We start from the raw sequence: 22259 nt of genomic DNA, 5'->3' as shown, positions 1-22259 counted from the left end.
CATATGTGTGGGTCAGGATGCAGTGGGAGGGGCAGGACGAAGACTTACAGGCCAAAGAGGAGTGGAGTAAATGTGATCACTCATAAGGGACAAGATGCATGTTGCGTGTGTATGAGATGGCACAGGCAAAGGAGTGTGGATTGATGAAAGTGGGTGTTTGTCAAGGCGCTACAGTCTATAATTGTCTGTTTGTGTGTGTGGTATATGCCTATTTGTGTGTGCTAGAGACTATTAAGTACTTTTAAAGTGTTTTGCGTAGGCTATGATTATCCACACACACACACACACACACACACACACATCAACAGGCACACACACACATTTGCACCCACACACACGCAGCATCCCACCACTTCAGCCAAACAGCACCGTCCAACAAGGTATAAATACTGGCCTGACACTTTAATGTCAGGGGACTGCTTGTCCTGGATTAGAAACTTGTAACCCACCACGGAGCTTGACATTGCTGGGATGAAGGTGCTGCAATGGACAGGGTGAGGAAGGGGGGGGGGGGCTATTACAGAGGGTCTATGTTTGATGTATAAGGGCATCTAACATGGACTGTCTACTAGTGAGAGGCCAGCAGATGTACAATGTTGCTTTGTGGCCAGCTTTCATTGGCATTGCTGGAGTGGGTTTTTTTTTTTATCACGAGAAGCAAAAGCTGTAAGGTAAATTGAGTCTGTCGCACCAGTGTGTGTTTCAGAGACACACACACACACACACACACACACACACACACGCACACAAAGACATATGCACGCACACACTTGTTCACAGGAAAATAGAGGACTACATACTGAAAAATTAAGCGCTTTTCTCCTCTCCTTGATCCTGTTGACCGTGCTCCGAACCTGAAAGAGAGGGAGAGAGAATGGGAGAGAAAGAGATAAGTGTATCTGACACAGCACTCAATGAAACACACTTACAATGAATCAAAACAAAAAATCTTTCACTCCTGCAAACTCCTGCAAGCACCAAAAATGTAAAAAGGAGGAAAGAGAATAAAATATGGATACAAAATATCAAATCTTAAGCGTTAGTTTGAGGACACTGACAGTAGTTGGGGAAGTGTGAGTGCATATGTGTGTGCGTGTTTGTGCATGTACGTGTGTTCCAGTATGTCCCAGTGGCTAATGGGACTTGAAAGTGACACATAGAGCTGGCAAACTAAGGAGACGACTTCAAGCTATCATCTGTCAGCATAGAGCGCCGGGACCAACAAATGGAGCTATTGGAGGAGAAGGGACCGCCCTAGCAGAACAGATTACATTTTTACACTCCGGATGAAACAGTGTACGGCACACCGTCATTTAACACACACAATACCAGACAAGTATTTCATAGACTTTAGAGATATATAGTTCACATACATACAATTTTACCATATTGCTGTAATTTTTACTAACCTCCAAACTGATTTGTAATTTAACAGCTTTTTTTAACTGAATCTCTTATAAAATAAAAAATAAAAATAATTTTTCTTTTTCTTTTTAAAATGAAAAGCTGATGAAAATTTTAATCCCAAAACCATAGAGACCAGTGACAATTTGGATGAGCTTTGCTTATATTTAACTGGTGAATTTAATCAACTGTATAACTGCATCCATCTCAGTATTTATGACTGATGAGTAATAATAATAATAATAATAATAATAATAATAATAATAATAATAATAACAAACAAATGTCAAGTAAATAATGATTTAATTAAGGCAACATGATACAGTCAGCAAATCAGCAATTTAGTACTTGTCCTTAGTCTACCTAAAAAAAACTCATTCATTAACCTATGAAAAAAAAATATTTACAAAATAAAAACATTTTTACATTTTAAAAAACAAACTTTAAATGATGCTCACAAAAGTCTTACTTGTTACTCAATTATAGGTTCATAATATGTATAGTTTAGTACAATATGTTATTAAATATATCTTTATTGAAAAATAACATTAAAAACTTATGATTTAATCTAAAAGCGTTCCTACATATTCTGAAGGAAGGCCAGAGGAGGAATGAAAACATGGGAGTCATTATTTTTATTTAAAAATAATTTTAGCATTATTAATTTGATATTGGAACATCTCTACTATTTTGCTGATGAGCAATTAGTTCCTGTAAACAAGAGCAGGATAATTATCTGTTTAATTAAAAAAAAAAAAAAAAACTAAATAAAAAAAACAAAACAGCAGGAGGCACTGAGTGTGTTCAGTTAAACAGGGCGAAGTCTTCTATGGAAAGCCTCTGGCATTTATGAGGTTTGTGTCTGTGTGTGCACGTGCATGTGTTTGTGCACAATGTCAGCGCTCACTGTAAATTTGTAGCGGCTGGGCACTCATCACTACAGCCCATCCCAGCCCAGCCCACCACGTTAGTGAATATGCATTATGGCTTATGGCTTCATTAAGTCGCAGTGTGTTATAAATTATGACACCACACTGAACACACACACACACAGTCTCAGAGACAGCGTGTGTATACGGAGGATGTTTTGCATACATACCAACGTTGAAGGGCCACATAATGAAGAGAGCCCGAGCCTTGTGACACGGCAGAATCAACAGCATCATGTTTCCAAAACCCTGCTATTATTTCTGACAAGATGCGCAGAAGGCCTTCGACACGGTGCAGATGTTGGAGAGACACCGTCTTAACGCAGTTTAATGGGGAAAGTAAGTCCTGGGGATTTCATTGATATCAAAAGCAGACGGCGTGCTGAGGCAATTACATGACACAACTTAATTAATCATTTGACAATGAGGGGAAGGGCATTGTTTTAGATGATCGTTATGTGTTTAAGGGATTTTGCGCACACTCAAGGTTTCGCAATGATGCAAAGCGTGGTTCCCCATGTAAATGGGCGCTAAGCGATTACCATATGAAAGCAGTGCGCCCGACAACACCTGCCGACATCCTTGGAGCTGATGGAAATAAAAGGTCATCAAAGCGTGGGATTACAAGGTGACCACCAAGGAAAAGCTAATTGCAATGAATAATGGAAAGCTATTGTCAGGTAATTAGCAATTAAAACGCTGCATTTTGAGTGTAATAGCAGAAGACACAGTCTGTCTTCCATGCCATATTTGTAATTACTGAGCGTGTAAACCAGCCTCATGAATGGAGCATTTTCTGACTTTGAGACAACATGTTTCTTTAGCATATCAAAGTAAAAATTCTTCACATTAAGATGGGTAACAATTAATTTGTTCTACCAGGTTAACAACTAACAGCAACTTTGCAAAGTTTTTTTTCCTCACTCTTCACTCTTTGTTAAACAGAGCAGCCTCATATGTGTGATAATGCAATCAAAGGAGGGGTTATCATCCCCTGCCATCAAGGCTGGTTACCCCTCAGACAGAGCAGGAACCCCCTGTCTTAGTCTGGCCTCTCTCTACCACTCTGATTATAGGGAAGAAACAAACAAACAAACAAACAAAAAGTTTTTAGCATTCCCATTCAATGCTACTGTGATTTCCCTATGAATCAGATATTTACTCTTAGTTACGGTGGGAGAACAAAAGGAGACCCCAGGAAAGGTGGTGATGGTTCAGAGGAAGAAAGAAAAATGTTTAGATGTGAATAATGGCAAGATCACAGTTTTTTTCAAGCTTTAACAAAGAAGTGCAGTCCTTTTGAAAACTGGAACATGTACATGAGCTGCTCACAAATTGTGAAGACCCTAGTGTCAAGGACAACTTGAGTATAAGAAAATGAATTCCTAAGCACTAAAAAAGCCACTTAAACAAGAATGCAATGTTGATTTATTTCACAGAGTAAGGGGTCAGCCCTCCCTGGCCCTGCATTGTCAGTGCATCGCCTATGACTCAGGGACAGCTCTTCATGCTCTGGAGAAGACAAGGATGAAGAAAGGAAAGAGAGAATGGGAAATAAAAAAGGCCAGGAAATGCAATTGTTACGTGAGAGACGTCTCTTGGATGGTCAGATGCACAGAGGCGATGATGACAAAAGGTTAAAATAAAGGAGTTCAGAGAAAAACAGATATACAAGTTACCCAGTTTTTTAAAAAAAAAAAAAAAAAAAAACTGCTTTTATACAGTGACCTTCAGTCACAGCAACAAGAGGCAAATGAATAGAAGAGGTATGTTTATATTTATCAGAAGTGAAGATGTGGTTGAACCATGGTTCATTCTACCAGACAGATTGTTAGATTAACTTCGGTGTACTGTTATTTACACACTTTACTTTTCTTTTGAAATTTTGCTGCCGCATTAACAGTCAGTCTTTTCCAATTTATTATAATATTCCAGCAACCTGAACATAGATAGTTTGCTCGAAGTCTACTCTGAAAACAGACTTTTGCAATGGTATTATAGCCAGACAGATATATCAGTTGACTGTTCTTGGCCTATCACAGCTAAATCTTTTTTGGTATCAGCATAAATTTGGGCTGCAACTAATCATTATTTTCATTATCGATTAATCAGTTGATTATTTTCTTGATTAATTAGTTGTTGATCCATAAAATGGAGAAAAATGTTGGCCATTGTTTCCCAAAGGCCAAGATGACATCCTCAAATGTTTTGTACACAACCCAAGATATTCAGTTTACTGTCACAGTGGACTAGAAAAAAAAGATTCAAAAAGCTGATGTCAGACATTTTTTTTCTAAAAAATGATTTAAAACGAATGATTATTAAAATAGTTGGCAATTAATTTAATAACTGATTAATAGATTAATCGTTGCAACTCTAGCGTACATACTGTCTGGTATCTGCTGATATGACTTTTTTTTAAAGAATAATGCAGACTGGTTTTACTTTTTGTTTTATTTTTTGTTTTATAGCTAGCTTTTGATGTTTTCTTTTTATTAATCTCAATTTAATATATATTTTATATTTGTTATTTTATAATTATTAATAATCATTAAAAATATCAGTGCAAGTTTATTATTTCAGGGAAAGTTTGTTGTTAAACTGTCAAACATGCCGCCCCCATTAATTTCACTTGTGTTTGATGACCACATCAAACAACATCGGCTGAAATATCAACATTAGAATATTTTTTTAGCCCCAGATATCCAGTATTGATTGGGCTCTAAATGTTATTACTGTACAAGTGTCTGAAAATGAGAAATAGATCACAAGTTCAGAAAAAAGCACCAAATTTTAAGAAGGCTCAGTTGCAATATTACTTATTCATGTCTAAGGTTAACCCTATTTACATAGACTAACAGCCACATTTGACCAAGAGTGATTTTCACGACTTACGTCTCATCCATTAAATCGCATCTCTCGGTCTCTCTGCAGTTACCCACCCTCCACCCCCACACAGCTACGGCGTATCTAAATGGTAATAAAGCAGCATCTCAATACGATATCCTCACTCCTTCATTGCATATTGTTGGTTGCATATTGTTTTTCTTTTTTTGTCCTACCACAGTTACTGCTCGGGTCCCCACGAAGCCCTGGCCACCGGCTTTGTCAGGATGCTAAATGGAGGGCCGTGAGTTTAAAAACTTAAAGAGGCAGTGAAATATTAGCCAATGTGGGTGAGGAATGAGTGGCTGAGAACCGCGGCGTGTCAGTGTTTAATGGTCGGACTCGGATGCATATAAGTTAGTCCAAGCATGAAGGGCAGTGGGACGCTCGCGTGGAAACGATGTCCCCTCCCCTCCTTCCCCATCCCTCCTCCCATCCCACAGACGCACGCTTGCGCACACACACACACACACACACACACACACACACACACACACACACACACACACACACACACACACACACACACACACACACTCATACCCCACCCACACAGCTTTTAAGCAGGAAGCCCATCAGAAACTTGTCATTTCTCTCATTCACTCCGACAGCCTTGAGACACAATGCAGACTTACCTCTGTGTTGTACACCCCATATATCAGGAAGATGAACAGGCCCTGCAAACACAGACAAAGAAAGAGAGGGAGAGAGAAAGAAAGAGGAAGAGGAGGACAAAGTTGTTACAGTTGTTTTCTCTCTTAACCTCTAGTAAAAAACAAAAGATCAAAAGTAATAAGTGAAGAGACACAAATGGCTTATCTTGATTCGTACTCTATCCCAACAAGGCAGAGCTGAAGTAGAATGAAGTGAAAAGTAATGAGAAAAGAAGCAGGACTTGAAAGAGTGCAACTTCTCCAAACTGGGCCACCTCCGTAAGGCTCAGCTTGCATTTGTTTCGTCTACAATGCTCGCGCTGCTCATTCCAGCCCCCACTAAGTCATCAAAGGCTCAAACCCAAGGTTCCACACAGCTTTATCGAAATAGAAAATCTCAAGTGCCTGTGTTCAGTCTGTGTGCTTTGACACAGAAACATGCATATATATGATTAAGTTCCAATAAACACACATAGCACACAGAATTCAAGCTTGCACATGAATAGAAAGACACAAATTCTATGCATTTACAAATATATGGAACAGACACATACAGCCATATATTATGAGGAAACAAAGGCAATATGAACCCAAACACATATTAAAAGACACACATACATACACACATACACACACACATATACGCACATAAAGAGAGCAACTCAGGCCAGACGAGACTATCAAGGAAAACCATTGGAGGAAAGCGGAGAAAGAGAGAGACAGAGGGAGCATAATGAAAAAAACGACACATAAAAGAAGATATTTCATGTTCACAAAACTCCACGGCTAGTACCCAGGGCCCAAGAATGCCATGCCCTTGGATGCATAAAGGCCACACTTTTGGTCACAGAAAAACAGATATTTTTCATTCCAATCCATTGTGGCATCCATTGAATGTACAAGCTGTGCATTCGCCTTCGGGCCATAATGTAATACTGTTGCCTCAAAGGAAACAGTGAGAACAACATTCTCAGAGCACTGATTGAATTGTGCCACAAAAACATGTAACGAGAAAAATGAAAGGCAGGTAAAATCCTATAAATTTCAAGGCTAATAGATACAGTAGATTCTTTGATGAGCCTACAGTATGTCGATGTGGCTCTAGCGAACACAAAAAAAAACTTTTAAAAGTACATCTCTCCCCTTTCACTGCTTAAGAGTGCATGTGTTGCTTCATCTTTAAATGAAGGTAAGGACACATCCTGAGGACAGGCAGGCACAACCTGGTCAATGCATCAATCAAGCTGAGTTTGGAGCATCCAATTTTTGCCAGAGGGAGATCTCAATGCATCACCATTGACAACATGATTTGGGGGCCCATTCAGAGTGACAGGCCGACGACAATGGCCGACAATGACGACCTCTAGCCCAAGCTACTGCCCATTCACCTCCTATTGGCTGCTCTGTCCTGTCCTCCGGGGACTGAATTGCCCTGTCGGCCTGTCAGGTGACACCTTAGAACATTTATCCTCTTTAAACTGACACTTCTGCTGGTCTCTGACATGCAGAAGACAACAGGCATAACAAGGAATCTCAGACCGGCGATTTTATTTCATACACATCTTGCTTTCAAATGCACGTAATGTTGGCTACAACCTAATACAGCACAAGAGGTGCTTAATTTAAAAGGGACAGTTAAATACCTATTTATCCTCTTACTTAATGCTATTTATCCATCTGGATGGTTTTAATATGAGTGGCAGAGGAAAGCGATGTCTCTTTTCAGAAATCATGACCTGGTTACTCAAGATAATCCCCAGAACTTGTTGTTACTCATGGAAAGCTCAGCTGAAAAGAACACCATGTTTACATTCCACGCTATCACAAGCACAAGCCTCTCATCCATGAGTAAATGCACGCTTGCTTCCGCGCAGTGACACAGTGGGGGGTGAAGTTTAGTAGAAAAAAACAGTTCCTAAATCAAACTGAAATGATTGTCATATAGTTCCATTATATTCAAGAAAAGGCAGACATCTCAATGACAGATACCTCCAAATCTCTACAACACCAAAACAGTCTAGATCATGGGTCTGCAACCTCTACTCTCAATAGACATTTTTAACCAAAGAAAGACAAAATCTGCCTCGAGCTGCAAAAATTAAATTCTGATTTACTTACTCTGTTTTAATTTTAGGCCTAAAACAATGGCAAATGAAAACTAAAATGTTTAAAAAAGTATTGTTATTCATTTCCATATAGTTTTTTTGTGAAGCCGCAGAGCCACAGGTTGCAGACCCTGGACTAGATGGATAAAAAGCAGTACAGATAAGAGGATTTTGGGGTGAACTGTCCCTTAAAGAGAAAATAAACATTTGACCATAAGAGGACTGACAAGGTTACGTATTATTACCAGCAACTGCAGATGTACAACTAGAGCTGAGATTTCAGACTTTAAAAACTCTGATTCATACTAAACTCTGCATGTCACATAACACTCAGCATGTCCACTCAGCCCATCACATATCTATTCACACTTCTAAATAACAGAGGATGCTACCACAAAAGAATAATAACAATATAGCACTTTTTTTTTGGCTGCAAAGGCTACAAAGCCCTTTTCTTGAGCCAAAATTTCAATGACTAAACTGTGATATTCAAGTATAGTAGTGGTATTCAAGTATAGGCAAAGTGACATATCTTTTTACTGGCACGTTATCATTTTTGCTCCAATTCACTACTGTTAACTTATTCTTACATTGTTAAAATGCGATATGATTGTTGGGTCAGCTACAGGCCTCTGTGGCTCAAAGAGACTGTAAGACTGAAAAGCTGACACCTGACAACAACAGCGTGTCAATAACATGACAAGTTCTGAACTTTTTTCATAAATTCCTACAAGCTAATAAGGCCCATATATTATTTAATTCCCCATTTTACTAATCTGCTTTGCTCTGCCATAGTTAAAGGTGGAGCTGTCAGGTTTACTGCTGAACTCTTTGGCCAAAAGTTCCATAGTAACATTTAAGCATAATTTAATTCATGTGGTCTGAGAGAAAATTAGACTTCTGGTCCTCCTCTTGGCTCTGCTTTCAGGCTTTAGAAAATCTTTGGCTAATCACGGGTCAGTACGATAATTGACTGTTGAGTCTCATTCCCTAAATGTCAGTATTTCAAAACATGGGAATGAAACTCAACAATCAACCATCTTCGAGCCATCAATCCAAACTGTCAGTAATTTGATGACCTGTGAATAAGATTCAACAGAACAGAATCGATTGCTGCACCTTCAATTAACTTTTAAACAACAGATGTGTCACATAACAGACAAACTAACTGAGTGACATATAAGACTGTAATTAGAACACTGTATTTATACCCTGGAGATAAAGTAGTTTGTACTGTACATAAAACTGCTCACAGCAATGTCTGTGTATTATCTTAAGTAACCGGGTTCTGATTTTTTGACAGGCACATTGCTTTTAAAATGTATTCTATGGCACCGTGAGCATCACAAGCCAATGCCTTCTAGTTGAGAGAAGGCAGACATTTTTGCAACTTATATCTGCAAAACTTGGTGACTCAGACCAAATGATTTGATTTTGGGGTGAACTGTCCCTTTAATAAACAGGTTTTAAACAATGAGGTTAAGCTATTGTTCGGTAAAATATGACTTTCATTTTTTAAAATTAATGTATTTACAATCTCAGCTTATGATGTTTGTTGACAGTTATGTACAAGCACAAGCAAATTATTGCATATAGAAACACACTGAACTGTCATATACTCTTCACACATATGCACACACACAAAAAAGCACACATGTACACAAGCACACACATCAATAACAAGACAGTGGGTGGTTAATTTGCAACACATACCCTATTGTATTGCATTAGAATTGCAATTTCTAACTTACTGTTGCAATTTGATTATCATGTTTTTGATCATTCCTCTTATTTGTAATTAATCTTTTGTTGTGTAGTGAACAAAGTGGGGAGAACATACTGTGCACATTAGGAAAAGTGATCTATTAAAATATAATTGAGTTAAAAATAAGTGGCAGCACAACAATAATGATAGATTGTTTAAAATGTTAATTCATTAATATTCCCACTAAAAACAAACAGAGACAAAAAAAAAAAAATGGGGCGCATTATTTAAATGCATGTGTGCTTTTCTAAACCCAGTCCTGTTTCTTTTGAACTCAGCGGCAAATGCTACAAATTTATGCAAAAAATGAACGCAGTTGCTTTCAAAGTATTGCTATACTGTACATCAAACAGGGGAGCATAAATTAATTAGCATCCAGCTAATTAGGGAACAATTGTATGTTTAAAAAGTTAAAGCCAACAAACACTGTGTTTGACCAAAAACATTATCACCCAAGAGAGATGTACTATGGTGCAATGCAAGACAGAAAATAGCATTTGTTCAAATTAACAAGGGTGTTCTTTCTTATCAGATACGGAGAGCGTTGTCTGAGAAAGCAGAAGGAGCAAATCAAAGTCAGAGATCGATTTACTTACGAGAACTCTAAGTCAATTCGATTAAACCAGGATACTGTGGTTCTAATCCTTGTACTGTTTACTTCTGGCAGTTTGAAAACCTTTTGGAAATTTACCGCAATTTACCACGTTCTACCTCTGCTGTCCTTGTAACTCATTCTTCCTAAAAGCATCAACTAAGTGCATTAAATGTTTAAGGTGAGCCATCAACCACTGATAATACAAGTAATAAAAGCTTTCTTCGAGTGTTTGTGTAAGTGTGTCTACTTATTAGCTTCAATGTATGTGAAAATATAAAAATTATTTTAAAAAAGTGAATTTTCCACAAATGCCAAAATAAAATCCAAATAATATCCTGTCTATTTTGACCAACAGCTCTTGTATTAAGTAAAATCCAGTTTGCATTTCCATTTTCAACTAACTGCATCAATTGCCAGAGAACTGAACTGATTGGAGGCCTTTCACTTATTTAGACAAGTGAATGAGCGTGTAGGAGCTCAGTGTTTAGCTGAAGGATACTTTGCACAGAATACAAGGCTGCTGATGGATGTACTTGTAGCTGCCAGGATTGAGCCCATGACCTTTCAGTCTTTACAGTTCTTATCTTTAAGTATGTCAGTGGCAGGAAAGAACCAACCAATAAATGACAGCTTATAATACTTTGTATTTATCACAGATCTATGGTTATGCATTATTTTTAAGCTGATTTTATATATTAAAAAATGCAATGTGCTTTTCATAAAAGCTACAGAACACTGAAGGTTATTTTAATAAACTATAAAAAATCTAAAGGATACAGATTTAATCCACAATGACTGACCAGTCAAGTCTGCTGTAACTTGCAGTGTATACACAACTTCTACCATTTCATTTTCAAGATTGCATGATTTCAACATCCCTGTTATAATGATGGTTATGTGTAATCTTTCAAAACACACATTTTTAAGTATTGCTGTACTGTAAAACTGTAGTGGAAATGGTAATTTTAACAAATTTCAACAGAAATAACTAACTAACTGTAACTAACCATTGAGATAATAATCTATTGATCATTTTAGTCATGGCTACAGCTTCCTAAATATTCATCCTTTCTGCTTTTCTTTGTCATTTATGGAAGTAAATGAAGAGAAGCAATTTGAAGATGTCACTTTGGGCTCTGGGAAATTATGATGAGCATTTTTCAGAATGTTTTGACATTTTATAGTAAATGATTAATCAATTAATCATGAAAACAATCAGGAACTTAATCTATAATCAAAATAACTGTTAGTTGCAGTCCTAAGTTAGAGAGAGACAAATAAAGAGACAGAAAAACAGAACTGTTACTCAAAAAATCTTGATGGCTAAATCCCCCAATTTTTGGTTTTCTTCCTCTGATACTCCGGCAGAAAAGAGTGTCAGGGTTAACAGACTTGATCCTTGCTTAAGTCCAGCTGTCACTCAAACCTCCACAACAGCTTGGCTGTGAACATTGATAAATCTTTGTTAAACATATACAGCAGCACCAAGCTTCCACAACATACTATAGTTTAAATCTCATTTTGACAGTGAGCACACTGCAGCAGCACTATGTAAAAATACTTATCTCCATATTATTTGGTGACAATAAGTAGAAATAAAGTTTGCTTTTACTTGTGGAGTGCACCTGCCCTCCTCCTTGACACTCTACTGCAGTGCCAACTCAAACAAATGAACATCTACAGTACTTTTACAAACGATTACAAATTCACAGTGAACAATGCCCCTGTATTTACCCCCCTCCCTTACCTTTCAGTACCCTTATTTCACCATCTCCATCAACCTCCCAAATGTATAAAGTCAGGGAGCACAGCACAGTACTGGCAGGTAAAAATCTCAGAAAACAGCAAGTTGATGACATTGTCCTTGGGAAGCAAATTTTCAATGTAAAGATATGAAAACTATGATTAAGGAGGGAGGGCAGTATCTTGGCAAGGAGAGAACGACTGGCAGGGCAGCTTTCTCTTTCCTGCTGGAATATATTGCCGCTGTCAGCTTAGCGCTCCTTTTTGTATGAGGAGGGATGAAAAGGTAACATGAGGTTACAACGATAAGAGACATAATGACCTTTGTGTAAAACTGCTTTTTTAGAGAGATTAGAGGAAATGTGTTGTGTACTGTGTAGCATATGTCCATACTAGAGTAGTACACATAGCAAAGAAGTGCCTGCAAGTTTTCAAATTGCAAAAATAATTTGACAAGATACACGCCATGCAACTTTCATCAACTAATGCTACTGTGGCTAGTCAACCGAGACTCCAGTTATGACTAATTGCTCTGCAAGTTGACCAAAACACGTCACATTCTTTTTATTTTTGCTTTTTTTCTTTTCAACCTAGGGTGATAAACTTTTCTCTTAGCTACTATTGTAAGTTTGGATCACGGGTCCTTGTAAATGTTTAACCAGATGCTAATACTTAGTGCTGGTGAGTTACATATTGTAATCGCTCACATAGCATTTTACATGTTCTACATGCTTTTTCTTATCATATGGAAAGATAACCATTTGGTTTCTTCCTTTGGGTGAAGGGACACAAAATCTGCAGGACAGCCAGTTTGATAGGTGCTGCAAATTCACTTGCTGTAGTTTCACAGCTGGGGTTACTTATCCGTTGACACATCTATTTTCTATCTGGCTAGTCCCACTCCCTGCTGCAAAAATTTTGGAGAGGAGTTCATTTAGGAACACCAACAGTTCAGGGTTCAATATTATTGTTTTTTTTTCTCTTGGGCAATTGGTCAGATATCTGCTTGCCCAAAGTAAATTATTACTTGCCCCTATACATTTGTTTTCTTTACTAGCTGATAACAAATAACTGCTCTCTGCCCTACAGACAGCCATCTTTGTAAAACACACTCAGCATCAAAACTGGCAACTGCTGGCTATTGGTTCCATCATCAACTCTGAAAAAAGAATGTGTTTAATTCTTTTTTATCACTTGCCTGATCGGTCAAGTGAGTTGCTAGATTTACTAGCCCAAAGTGGTATTTTATTTGCCCTGGACAACCGGGAAATCTTTAATGTTGAGCTCTGCAGTTTTCTGGAGGTGTGTTGTCTTTCAGGACAGTCTTGTTGCTTTTCAGCCTCTGTCCCATTCTTTGTCTTCCTCTCCCATTGTTTTAGCTACTCATCTGTGTAGTCCAGTTTAAATAAATACATCATTAATGTGAAATGACTCAAGATTGTCCTCAATGCAGGGATAAATAGGTCATTAGTAGGGGTGTGTACCTCACTGACTGAGACCGATTTGATATATATCTCGATACTTGTTCCATGATATGATACATCTTAGAAATTTTTAAATAGTGATTGATTTGGTTAAATATGATTTAGCCCTGTCACGATATGATACGACGTAATACAAGACAATACAATGTGTGGATCTCTTTCATATGAAGAGTGCTGTGCTTTCGATCAGCATGGGGGAACAGTGATGCTAAGTGTTACTAGCTCTGTCCGACGTGTTTTGCATAAATGATTTGCAGCAGTGTTTCTCATCTTTCTTATAAAGTCCAAAACTTATTCTACACTTGTGTGTTATGAAAGTTTGGTGGCGTGATGCGGTACAATGTCACTTCTGTCGCTGTTTTCAGTGCAGTATGTTTTGAAGAAATGAAGAGGAGAGACAGGAGAGGGAGCATGGAGCGTTCGTTTTGTGTGAGCGCAGCAGAAGACGTCCAGCGAGAGCAGTGCAGGCAGAGGCAGGAGGAGAGAGAAACCAGAGGAAAGTTACAGTGGCAGCTCCTTGATGCCAAAAATGAAACATACACGTGTCCTAATGAGATGTATCGATACACTACTGCTGTATCAATTTGTTTCCGATTCATGTATAGCTTTTAACCGATAGAGGCTATCTTAATTGATGCATTCATATCTTACGCATTTAAGTCCAATGCATAGGATGCACGAGTAAATCGTTACACCCCTAGTAATTAGGTCAGCCAACAAGCTGACCGGGATGTAGCTCCTAATGCAGTTCGCCATTAAGGCCGTTTCATGCTGCTAAGTCCTTCTTGCTTTACACTTCAATGTGTGTTAAATAAATGCCTCAGAAAATTCTGCAAGAAATGCGAGGGTCAGTACCAGTTCAAGCTCAAGCAATGTTGGCTGTCTGTTACCCCGCTTCTAACTTGGAAGGTCCAAGTTTTGCCATGTTTTATGTTGTTTTATTGTTTATTTCGTAGGCTAACCTTTTGAACTTTGTGTTCATCTGCTGTGCAGCTATGTTGCTACTAACACAGGCTGGGGTGGACTGGTGTTGTAATATTTAGGGACAGATAATGCTACACTTAGTGTTACTTTATGTTTGGTTCATTTATCATAAAGGAAGTGTTCTGCAAAAACAAAAGAGTTGTACAAATACTGAATATCACGCTGCTGAGCCAACCTATATAACCACAGAGTAAATCTCGCCACTGCAACAGCCATGTATAGCACAATTCATAGAATAGTCACATTAATGGAAAACTTTCCGGGTTGCAATATACTGAAATTATCCTTTAAGTCTATATTGGCAGTCTGTCCCCTGACTAACATTATGTAATAATCTCATCAGCTCCATCAACCAAAGGAAATGTTACACTAGTCAGCTATGGTCACATTCAATGATATGTATATATATATATATATATATGCAATTCAGACATTCAATTCAGTATCACAAGATAGTAACTGAAGGCTATTTTTCAAATTTTCTCAGAACTTGAGCCCTTTGACTCTCCAGAGAATGTTACTAAAGCCTCTTTACGCTGGAGCTCAGGCCTAGTGGCCACCTCACCCCTTGAACCATGTGCCCACGGCCTGTTCTGTGATGTATCCATGCTGCTTCTGCCAGTAGTATTTATTTCCACATAAGGATCTCAAAACAAGTTAATATTTACATTATGTTGAAAATGTGACTGTTCGGCATTGCAGGCGGGCTACAAATATGACTTAACGTGTGCCTTTTGCTGTGAGAGTCTGCGTGACTTAAATCTAATCATCTGCTCATCCTCGGTATGATTTGGTTAGCAGTACAATATGGTCTTGCAGTAATGTGAAACACTCAAAAACACAGGCGTGGTCTTTTTAAAACCTCAAGCTTTACATTGTCTCTTAGGGGAAATAAATTCAGCCTCTATAAACATACAATGTCAGAAATGAGTCATTTAGGCAAGTCTATCATGTCAACACTGCATAAATGAAGTTGCTCTTGGGCAAGCACTAAAACTAAAATCCATGATTCAAAAGAATTTCCTCCATTGGTATGGCACAAAGTAAAAAGTTATGCCTGCTTGAGCAAGTTACACTCAATCTCAGAGTTTCATATCCATAATAAAAAAAACATACAGAATACTTTAACAAATGAGAGAGCTGTATTTGGTTACTTTCATTAGAGTAATTGTAAACCACATGTTCCACATAGTTTTTAGGGAGAACTTAAGGCACTGACATCGCACAATGTCAAAAATGATTTATACTTCTGTAACCCTACATCAAAAATCAAAATAGATATATTTTCACAAATGCCGTCTTTCAATCGGACCGGCAGCTTTCTCTTAAGTAGCTGAAGACCGCAACCTCCACATCCTTTTAGCAAATTCAAGGCATCGGTGTCACCCAATGCCAAAAATGAGAGCTATTCGAACAAGTTGGACCCGACGTCAAATATCTCAGCCTAAATTCAAACACACAGAGACACTTTTCACAAATAGAGCTATCTGCATCCCCACTTGGCAAAAAAGGGGAGGAAAAATTCTGCCCTCGCACCTGGTAATCATTACGGAAATGAGAGACAGAAGAGGTTAAAACGCTGTGATGGGGGAAAAAGACAAGAAATTCACACTTCTGCGCTGGGGCTTGCTAATGTCTCTGACCCCTCCACGCATAAACAGTTTAATTAACATGTATACATAACTTTCACTTTAACTGCTCATGGCATGTCAAATCAAAGTGTCTGTCAAAGCTGTGAAACAGGGAGTTGATACTTTGCAGGTCCTCAGTTCAAATCCAGCTCTGTGTAACTGCTCCAGCTGGCCAGAAAAGCTGGCAATAAGACATGAAGGCAGACAGACAGACAGGCGGGTAGACAGGCAGCCTGCCACTCTGTCAGTTTGATGAGGTAAACACCTCCCAATAAAAGCTTTAACACCCAGCTAAATTTCGCTGTACTCAAGCAAAAGGCAAGACAGCATTATGTTTTCAGTGTAAAAAAGGCAAACCAAACATAGAAGAACTTGATGCAACTTTTATGTTGTCTAGAGGCTCATTTATGCCCCCTTTATGTACAAAAATAGATTTGTCTGTTTCAAATGATGTAACCATCACTGCACAAATACTTCGATCCCTCCTTTACAGTCGCAGGGACATTGAGCAATGCATCCACTAGAAGATGCCACTCATAGTCGAAAGTTACCCCAAACAATGCAAAGAAAAGTCAAAAGTTTCTGATAACAAACTGACAACAAGAAGTTGTAATAATGTGCCTCTTGAGAAAAAGGTAAAAACCGTTGTGGATGGCAGTGGCCCATGAGGCAACACGAACACAGTGAATTCCTTATCATTTCCGATACTTGTGAATTCTTTTGTAAACTTCTTGTGTCCTGTGTTCTTGCTTGAACTATTAGCTACACTTCCCCCACTTCCAGTGGTACTGCTCTGTTTCATCAGTATCCCTAAGCTTTCTGAAAACGTGCTCCAATTCAGATATAATAAATGCAGAGTACAGACAGAAAGCAGAAAGCTCCACACATATCCGCATGCAAATCTAATGTTTAGCATAACTGAGCGTTAACAGGTTTTAGAAACCCAGATGACATCGATGTCACTGAAGTTGTGATTGACCATATAAATATTTGAAAAAGAAAAAAATGCTATATTTTTTGCTACAACTGAAGCAAGTCAATGTTGGTCAAATAAATATCAACATGAATAATAATTCTTAAGTGTAATAAAACAAACAAACAAACAAATAAACAAAAGCCTGTGCTTTGTTCATTAGTTCTGCAAAGTCAGGAACAGTGAAACTGCCCTGGTATACTGTACATGGCCAGTGAAGTTTAAAAATGGATCACCACATTCAACTTGTGTAGTCTGCCAACTAGGCATGTTAAAAATCTTCAAAGAGTAATTTCTAGTCAAATTTCATCTTTGATTTATGTCTAATTTGAATCACAATGTTTGTACATTCACTAGTTTACATTGCTGGTAAAATTGCAAGCAAATACAACAATCCTGACAAACTGGAATCGGCAGCAAGTGTTCTACAATGCACAGGCCATAATGTCCATCCAGTATCATTAAACTCTTCATTCAGTTGAGTTCATAACGATGCATTACAGTATATAGTCTGTGTATGAGGGTGTGGTCAGGGTCAAAGTTTTCTTCCTGTTTCCATCCTGTTGTGCATTATTAGGGGAAGTGGATCAGTCAGTCTTTGAAAAGAGCTATTAGGACTCTCCCTCTTTCTTTCCCACACACACAGTCAGTTGGGCTGTCACGTTGAGGAGGGGACCCCCAAGCCAGCCTGCCTCTACAGGGTGTACAGCTACAGAGGAAAACTGAGTGTGTACACACACACACACGCACACACACAAACAGGCGCACACTGAGGCCGACAGCAACACCAGTACCGGTGTGTGATGGCTCAGGAGAGGAGGGAGAGTTATTAGCTTAGCCCTGAACCACCTACTTAATATAGGGGCCGGCGGTGATTGCTAACAGAGCCTGGCAGAGGTGACAGCTTTTGGCCCTGCTTGAGGAAATCCAATTGAAAAGCAGCCAAGAGGAACAACAACCCCGAAACAGATGTTGCTCGCTACCACTGGCGCAACTTGGGTACACACAACCCAGCGGCAACAAACCGCGATGGCAAATCTGACACACAAACATACACAGAGTGAACACGGAGTGCAGCACACACATATATACACACACTCACACACACATGCTGGAGAGCCACATGAAACTGTACACTAACTGCAAGTACAAGGGAGACAATGCACACTAGAAATATACTTACACACAGAAGTTAGACATGATGCACACAAATAATGATCTGTAAAGCTCACTCTTGGTGCTGTTTCCAGTATTTTCATTACAACTGGCATTTTCATAATCTGACTTTCATCCTGCTTCTTGTATTATTGATGTTTTAATCCAGTTTTCGCTTTTTTAAAATATTAAAACATACTAATACATCCGCTATTTTTTTTAATAAATAACAAATGTAATTATCACTAAAAACCCTCATAAAGAGAATTTCTATCTGCATTGTTGATTTGACCAAGGTTGCACAAAACTGGCCACCAGTGCTGTATTTGTACAGATTAAACATGCACAATAAAAAGTGAATAATTTAAAAAATATATATTTTTTCCAATAAAACTATATAAAGGTTAAACATAAGACATTCACATCCACCCCATGTCAAAGACACATACTGGGCATTTCTCTCCAGTTTAAACACAATTTAAGGATCCATAAACTCTACCAATCCAAGGTTAGCGAGGAGTTTTTTTTCATGGTGGAGCACAAAACACTCTGGCAGCTAACCCAGAAATGGAATTAAGAGGAAAAGAAAAAAAAAATGAATTAGGGAAGAGTTTGTAAGTCTGTTAAAAACACCATATTGTGCGGAGGCCAAAACAAAACATTTCCCACCAGAGAATAGACCCACCCAACTGCCCATCCATCCATCTATTCCTCTTCTGTTCTTTTATAACATCTCTGGCAGGGCATTTCAGTGAAAACATAACACGCAGGCCCTCAAATCATTACAGCCCCTTGCTCCAATATTAATTGAGTTTGGCAAGGCTGACCATGCCTCAGTCATAATAACATTCTTTTTTTTTTTTTCTATTACTGCTACTGCAAAAGAGTAAGGAACAGAGGGGGGAGGGAGAAGAGACAGAGAGGGAGGGGAGAATGGGCTAAAATCAATTCTGACATATCTTTATTGCCAGTCGATGACAAATGACAGCACTTTTGCCATTGCTCTGGTATTGTGTCAGTGTATGTCATATCGATTTTACATCAGACGGACAAATGTTATTGATGAAGCGCCCAAGTAACAGATGAGCACTCTATTTTACTTGTTTTAACGTTTAAATACACTAGAATGGTGGGGGGTGAGGAGGTGATAGACTTGTGTAGCAGATCTTTCCATTCGCTAATACATGATTTTTCAATTTTTTTCTTCATTAAAATTAACTCAACAGCAAGGCATTTACACAAACCGGGCCTGTTGGGAGTGTGTAACTACACCCTGAACCTGATCACACTGCGCACATGTGGTAATGTATTGAGGGGGGTGGTAAAGAGAGCACGAGAAAAGAGAGTGAACTGTAAACAAACTAGCTTTTAAACAAGACAATTTAGGGTTGCGTGTCTTAGGCGCCAAGCAAAACAAAGCCATGGAAAACTGATACAAACTTTTAACACATGGGTCAAAGCAGGAGTCTTTGAACTGGTGAGGGAAAGCACGCTGCCAGTGCAGAGAGCTGTTTAATTAAAAATACTTAGGTATCCAACGGGCCTTTCTGTGGCGCCCCCTTGTCAAATTGTATGTGATCCCGCTGTCAATCTCACAGGGTGTTTTCTAATTGCATAGTTTTCCACTGACAGCGAGGAAAAAATGTTGGCACAGAACAAGTCCTGAGAAACAGCAGCTGGGGACTGGGTTTGGTTTATACTGTACACATGGACACACACGTGTTCTCACACTTTCATATATGTGCACACACTCTGTTGCACTGTACATAAGGCGCTCGAGTTACTGACACTGACACATGCACTGTACATACACATAGTGCCATATCATTGTATACACATACATGTGTATACAAATACAGTACAACATTCATGTGAAGATAAATCCGTCCACAGACACTTCCAGTCTGTCACACACTTACACTGCACACTTAATGGTAATTTGCACACATCAACTGGTGTAAAAGTGTTTTATTTGTTCTCATGACAGAAACACACACACATAAACAAGCAGGCTTGCACCCTCCCTTTCACCTAAAAACAAAGACATGTTGATAAACCTAAAAAATACGCTTGTGCAGACATACAGTTTTATTGCATAGGTCTCATACATACATATGTGATGAGCCATATTTTACAGAGATGCACACACTGGCATGCATTCATACAAAAAAAACACACAGCACATACATAAAACAACAACTGCATACACAAATTTATGGACTTGCATGTATCCATCAAAATATGCAAGACATTAGGGGTGTCAAAATTCTCTAAATCCACAATACGATTTGACTTTTAATTTTAAGATCACAATTCAATTTTTTAGAGTTTTTTTAGGGTATTAATTATTATATTAATATATTATTAATATTGAAGCTATGAGAGATGCCCCATTAGCTCAACTGGTAGAGTGATAACCACATGTGCCTGGATCGATTCTAACCTGCGGTCCTTTACTGCATGTGACCCTCACCTTCTCTACCTGCTGTTCTGTCAAACCTTACGCTGTCTAATAAAGGCAAAAAGGTGCCAAAATCATTAAAAAGAAAGAAAGAGCCTCTGAAATATACCACATGCAAACTTACATTTCCTACTATGTTTTTATATTATGCATCATGCAACTGGTGATTTTCCCCCTCAATTAACAGTGTTCACAAATTACATAATTTATGAAAACTGTCATTGTTTACATTTTGCCCTGCAGTACACAGTGGCATGCACAGCAGATTGTTAGCAAAGCATAACAAAACTGTCCTGAAACTCTGTCCAATATAGCATCAAAACTGTAAGAGAGAAAGGGTTGAGGGACAAATGAAATTAAGGCAATAATGTTTCCAACATTAAGGGATTTCCACATTAACAAACAGCTGTTCTCCTGCCACTAACACTCTGATTGGAGGCCATAGACAGACGTGTGCCACCTTTGTGACACATGGTATTACCAACCATGTTTTTTCACCTTGCAGTAAGGAGCTTCCCTGTGAAGGCATAACACAGACTATGTCCCCTAGATATTAACCCTAGCACAGGTGCCATCACTAACATCCCATCTGCAAAAACTTATTTCTTTCTTAAGAACACACAACTGGACCAAAGGTCCAGTTTACAGAAATCAAACTCAGATTTATGTGGCGGTGGGTAACAAATTTGCCTGAGCACTACATGTACACCAACAAAGCCTAGGTGCACGGTTTTTCTATGCAAGTGTGCCTAACCTGTGGAAACAAATATTTGGAACAATGTCTTTTGTATAAGTATACACTTTGCTCAGGGAACAATGGAATGCTTTCCCTTGGTCCCTTTTCTTTCTGATGTGCAATGTGTCCACTTATTCATATGCATACATTCGTAGGCATGAAAACAAATTTAAAATAACCTGACAGATGCATGTGCACACACAAACACTCCTTATGCATACACAGTAACACTGGAACAGAATATCTAAAATTGCACCGCTGACAAGACTGTTGCAGTGCCCTTGACTAACAATGACAAATGGATTCAATATGCAAAGTCTGAACAAGTTGCTTTTGGGTACAAAACAGGAAAAAGATTGCTCCAGGTACCATTATGGGATGCATTTGCTCTCATGTTTCCCAGCTGAGGTGAGCCGAGCTGAGGTTAATGGCATGTGTCAAGATCAAGAAGTGTGTAGGGATGTGTATGTGTGTGAGATGTGGGACCATGAAGGCATGCTTGAGACAGACAGAGAGAGAGAGAGAGAGAGAGTATCTTTCACTTATTTAGTGGTGCAAATTGTCAAAGGCTGAGTCTTGTGATGCATTATTGTGCTGTATCTGTGACCATGTATTTGCTAGGAATGTAAGCAACAAGAAATACATTTTCTGAATATGAAGAAATTATGCACTTTACATGGATACAAATTCTTCTAAATATGAGCAGCAATATTATTTTTTTAACCAATTATGTATATTTATCACAGTTTCTTCTA

General features: G+C 38.5%; 1 protein-coding gene across 1 annotated transcript in view; it reads right to left on the bottom strand.

The window, feature by feature from the left end:
- The window catches only part of LOC146324021 (adhesion G protein-coupled receptor D2), a 111793-nt gene that overhangs the window by 50647 nt on the left and 38887 nt on the right, over window positions 1-22259 (bottom strand). Inside the window, exons 20-21 of the mRNA XM_084722238.1 lie at window positions 5855-5896; window positions 801-854 (exon numbers count right to left, since the gene is read on the bottom strand). Coding sequence (XP_084578364.1) covers window positions 801-854; window positions 5855-5896 — 96 coding nt within the window. The remainder of the gene's footprint in view (window positions 1-800; window positions 855-5854; window positions 5897-22259) is intronic.

This window comes from Lutjanus erythropterus, chromosome 7 (assembly GCF_056507025.1).
Source record: "Lutjanus erythropterus isolate fLutEry1 chromosome 7, fLutEry1.hap2, whole genome shotgun sequence".
Classification (NCBI taxonomy): Eukaryota; Metazoa; Chordata; class Actinopteri; order Lutjaniformes; family Lutjanidae; genus Lutjanus; species Lutjanus erythropterus.
The sequence above is the reverse complement of the archived record's forward strand: the minus strand, read 5'-3'. Positions and strand labels throughout refer to the sequence as shown.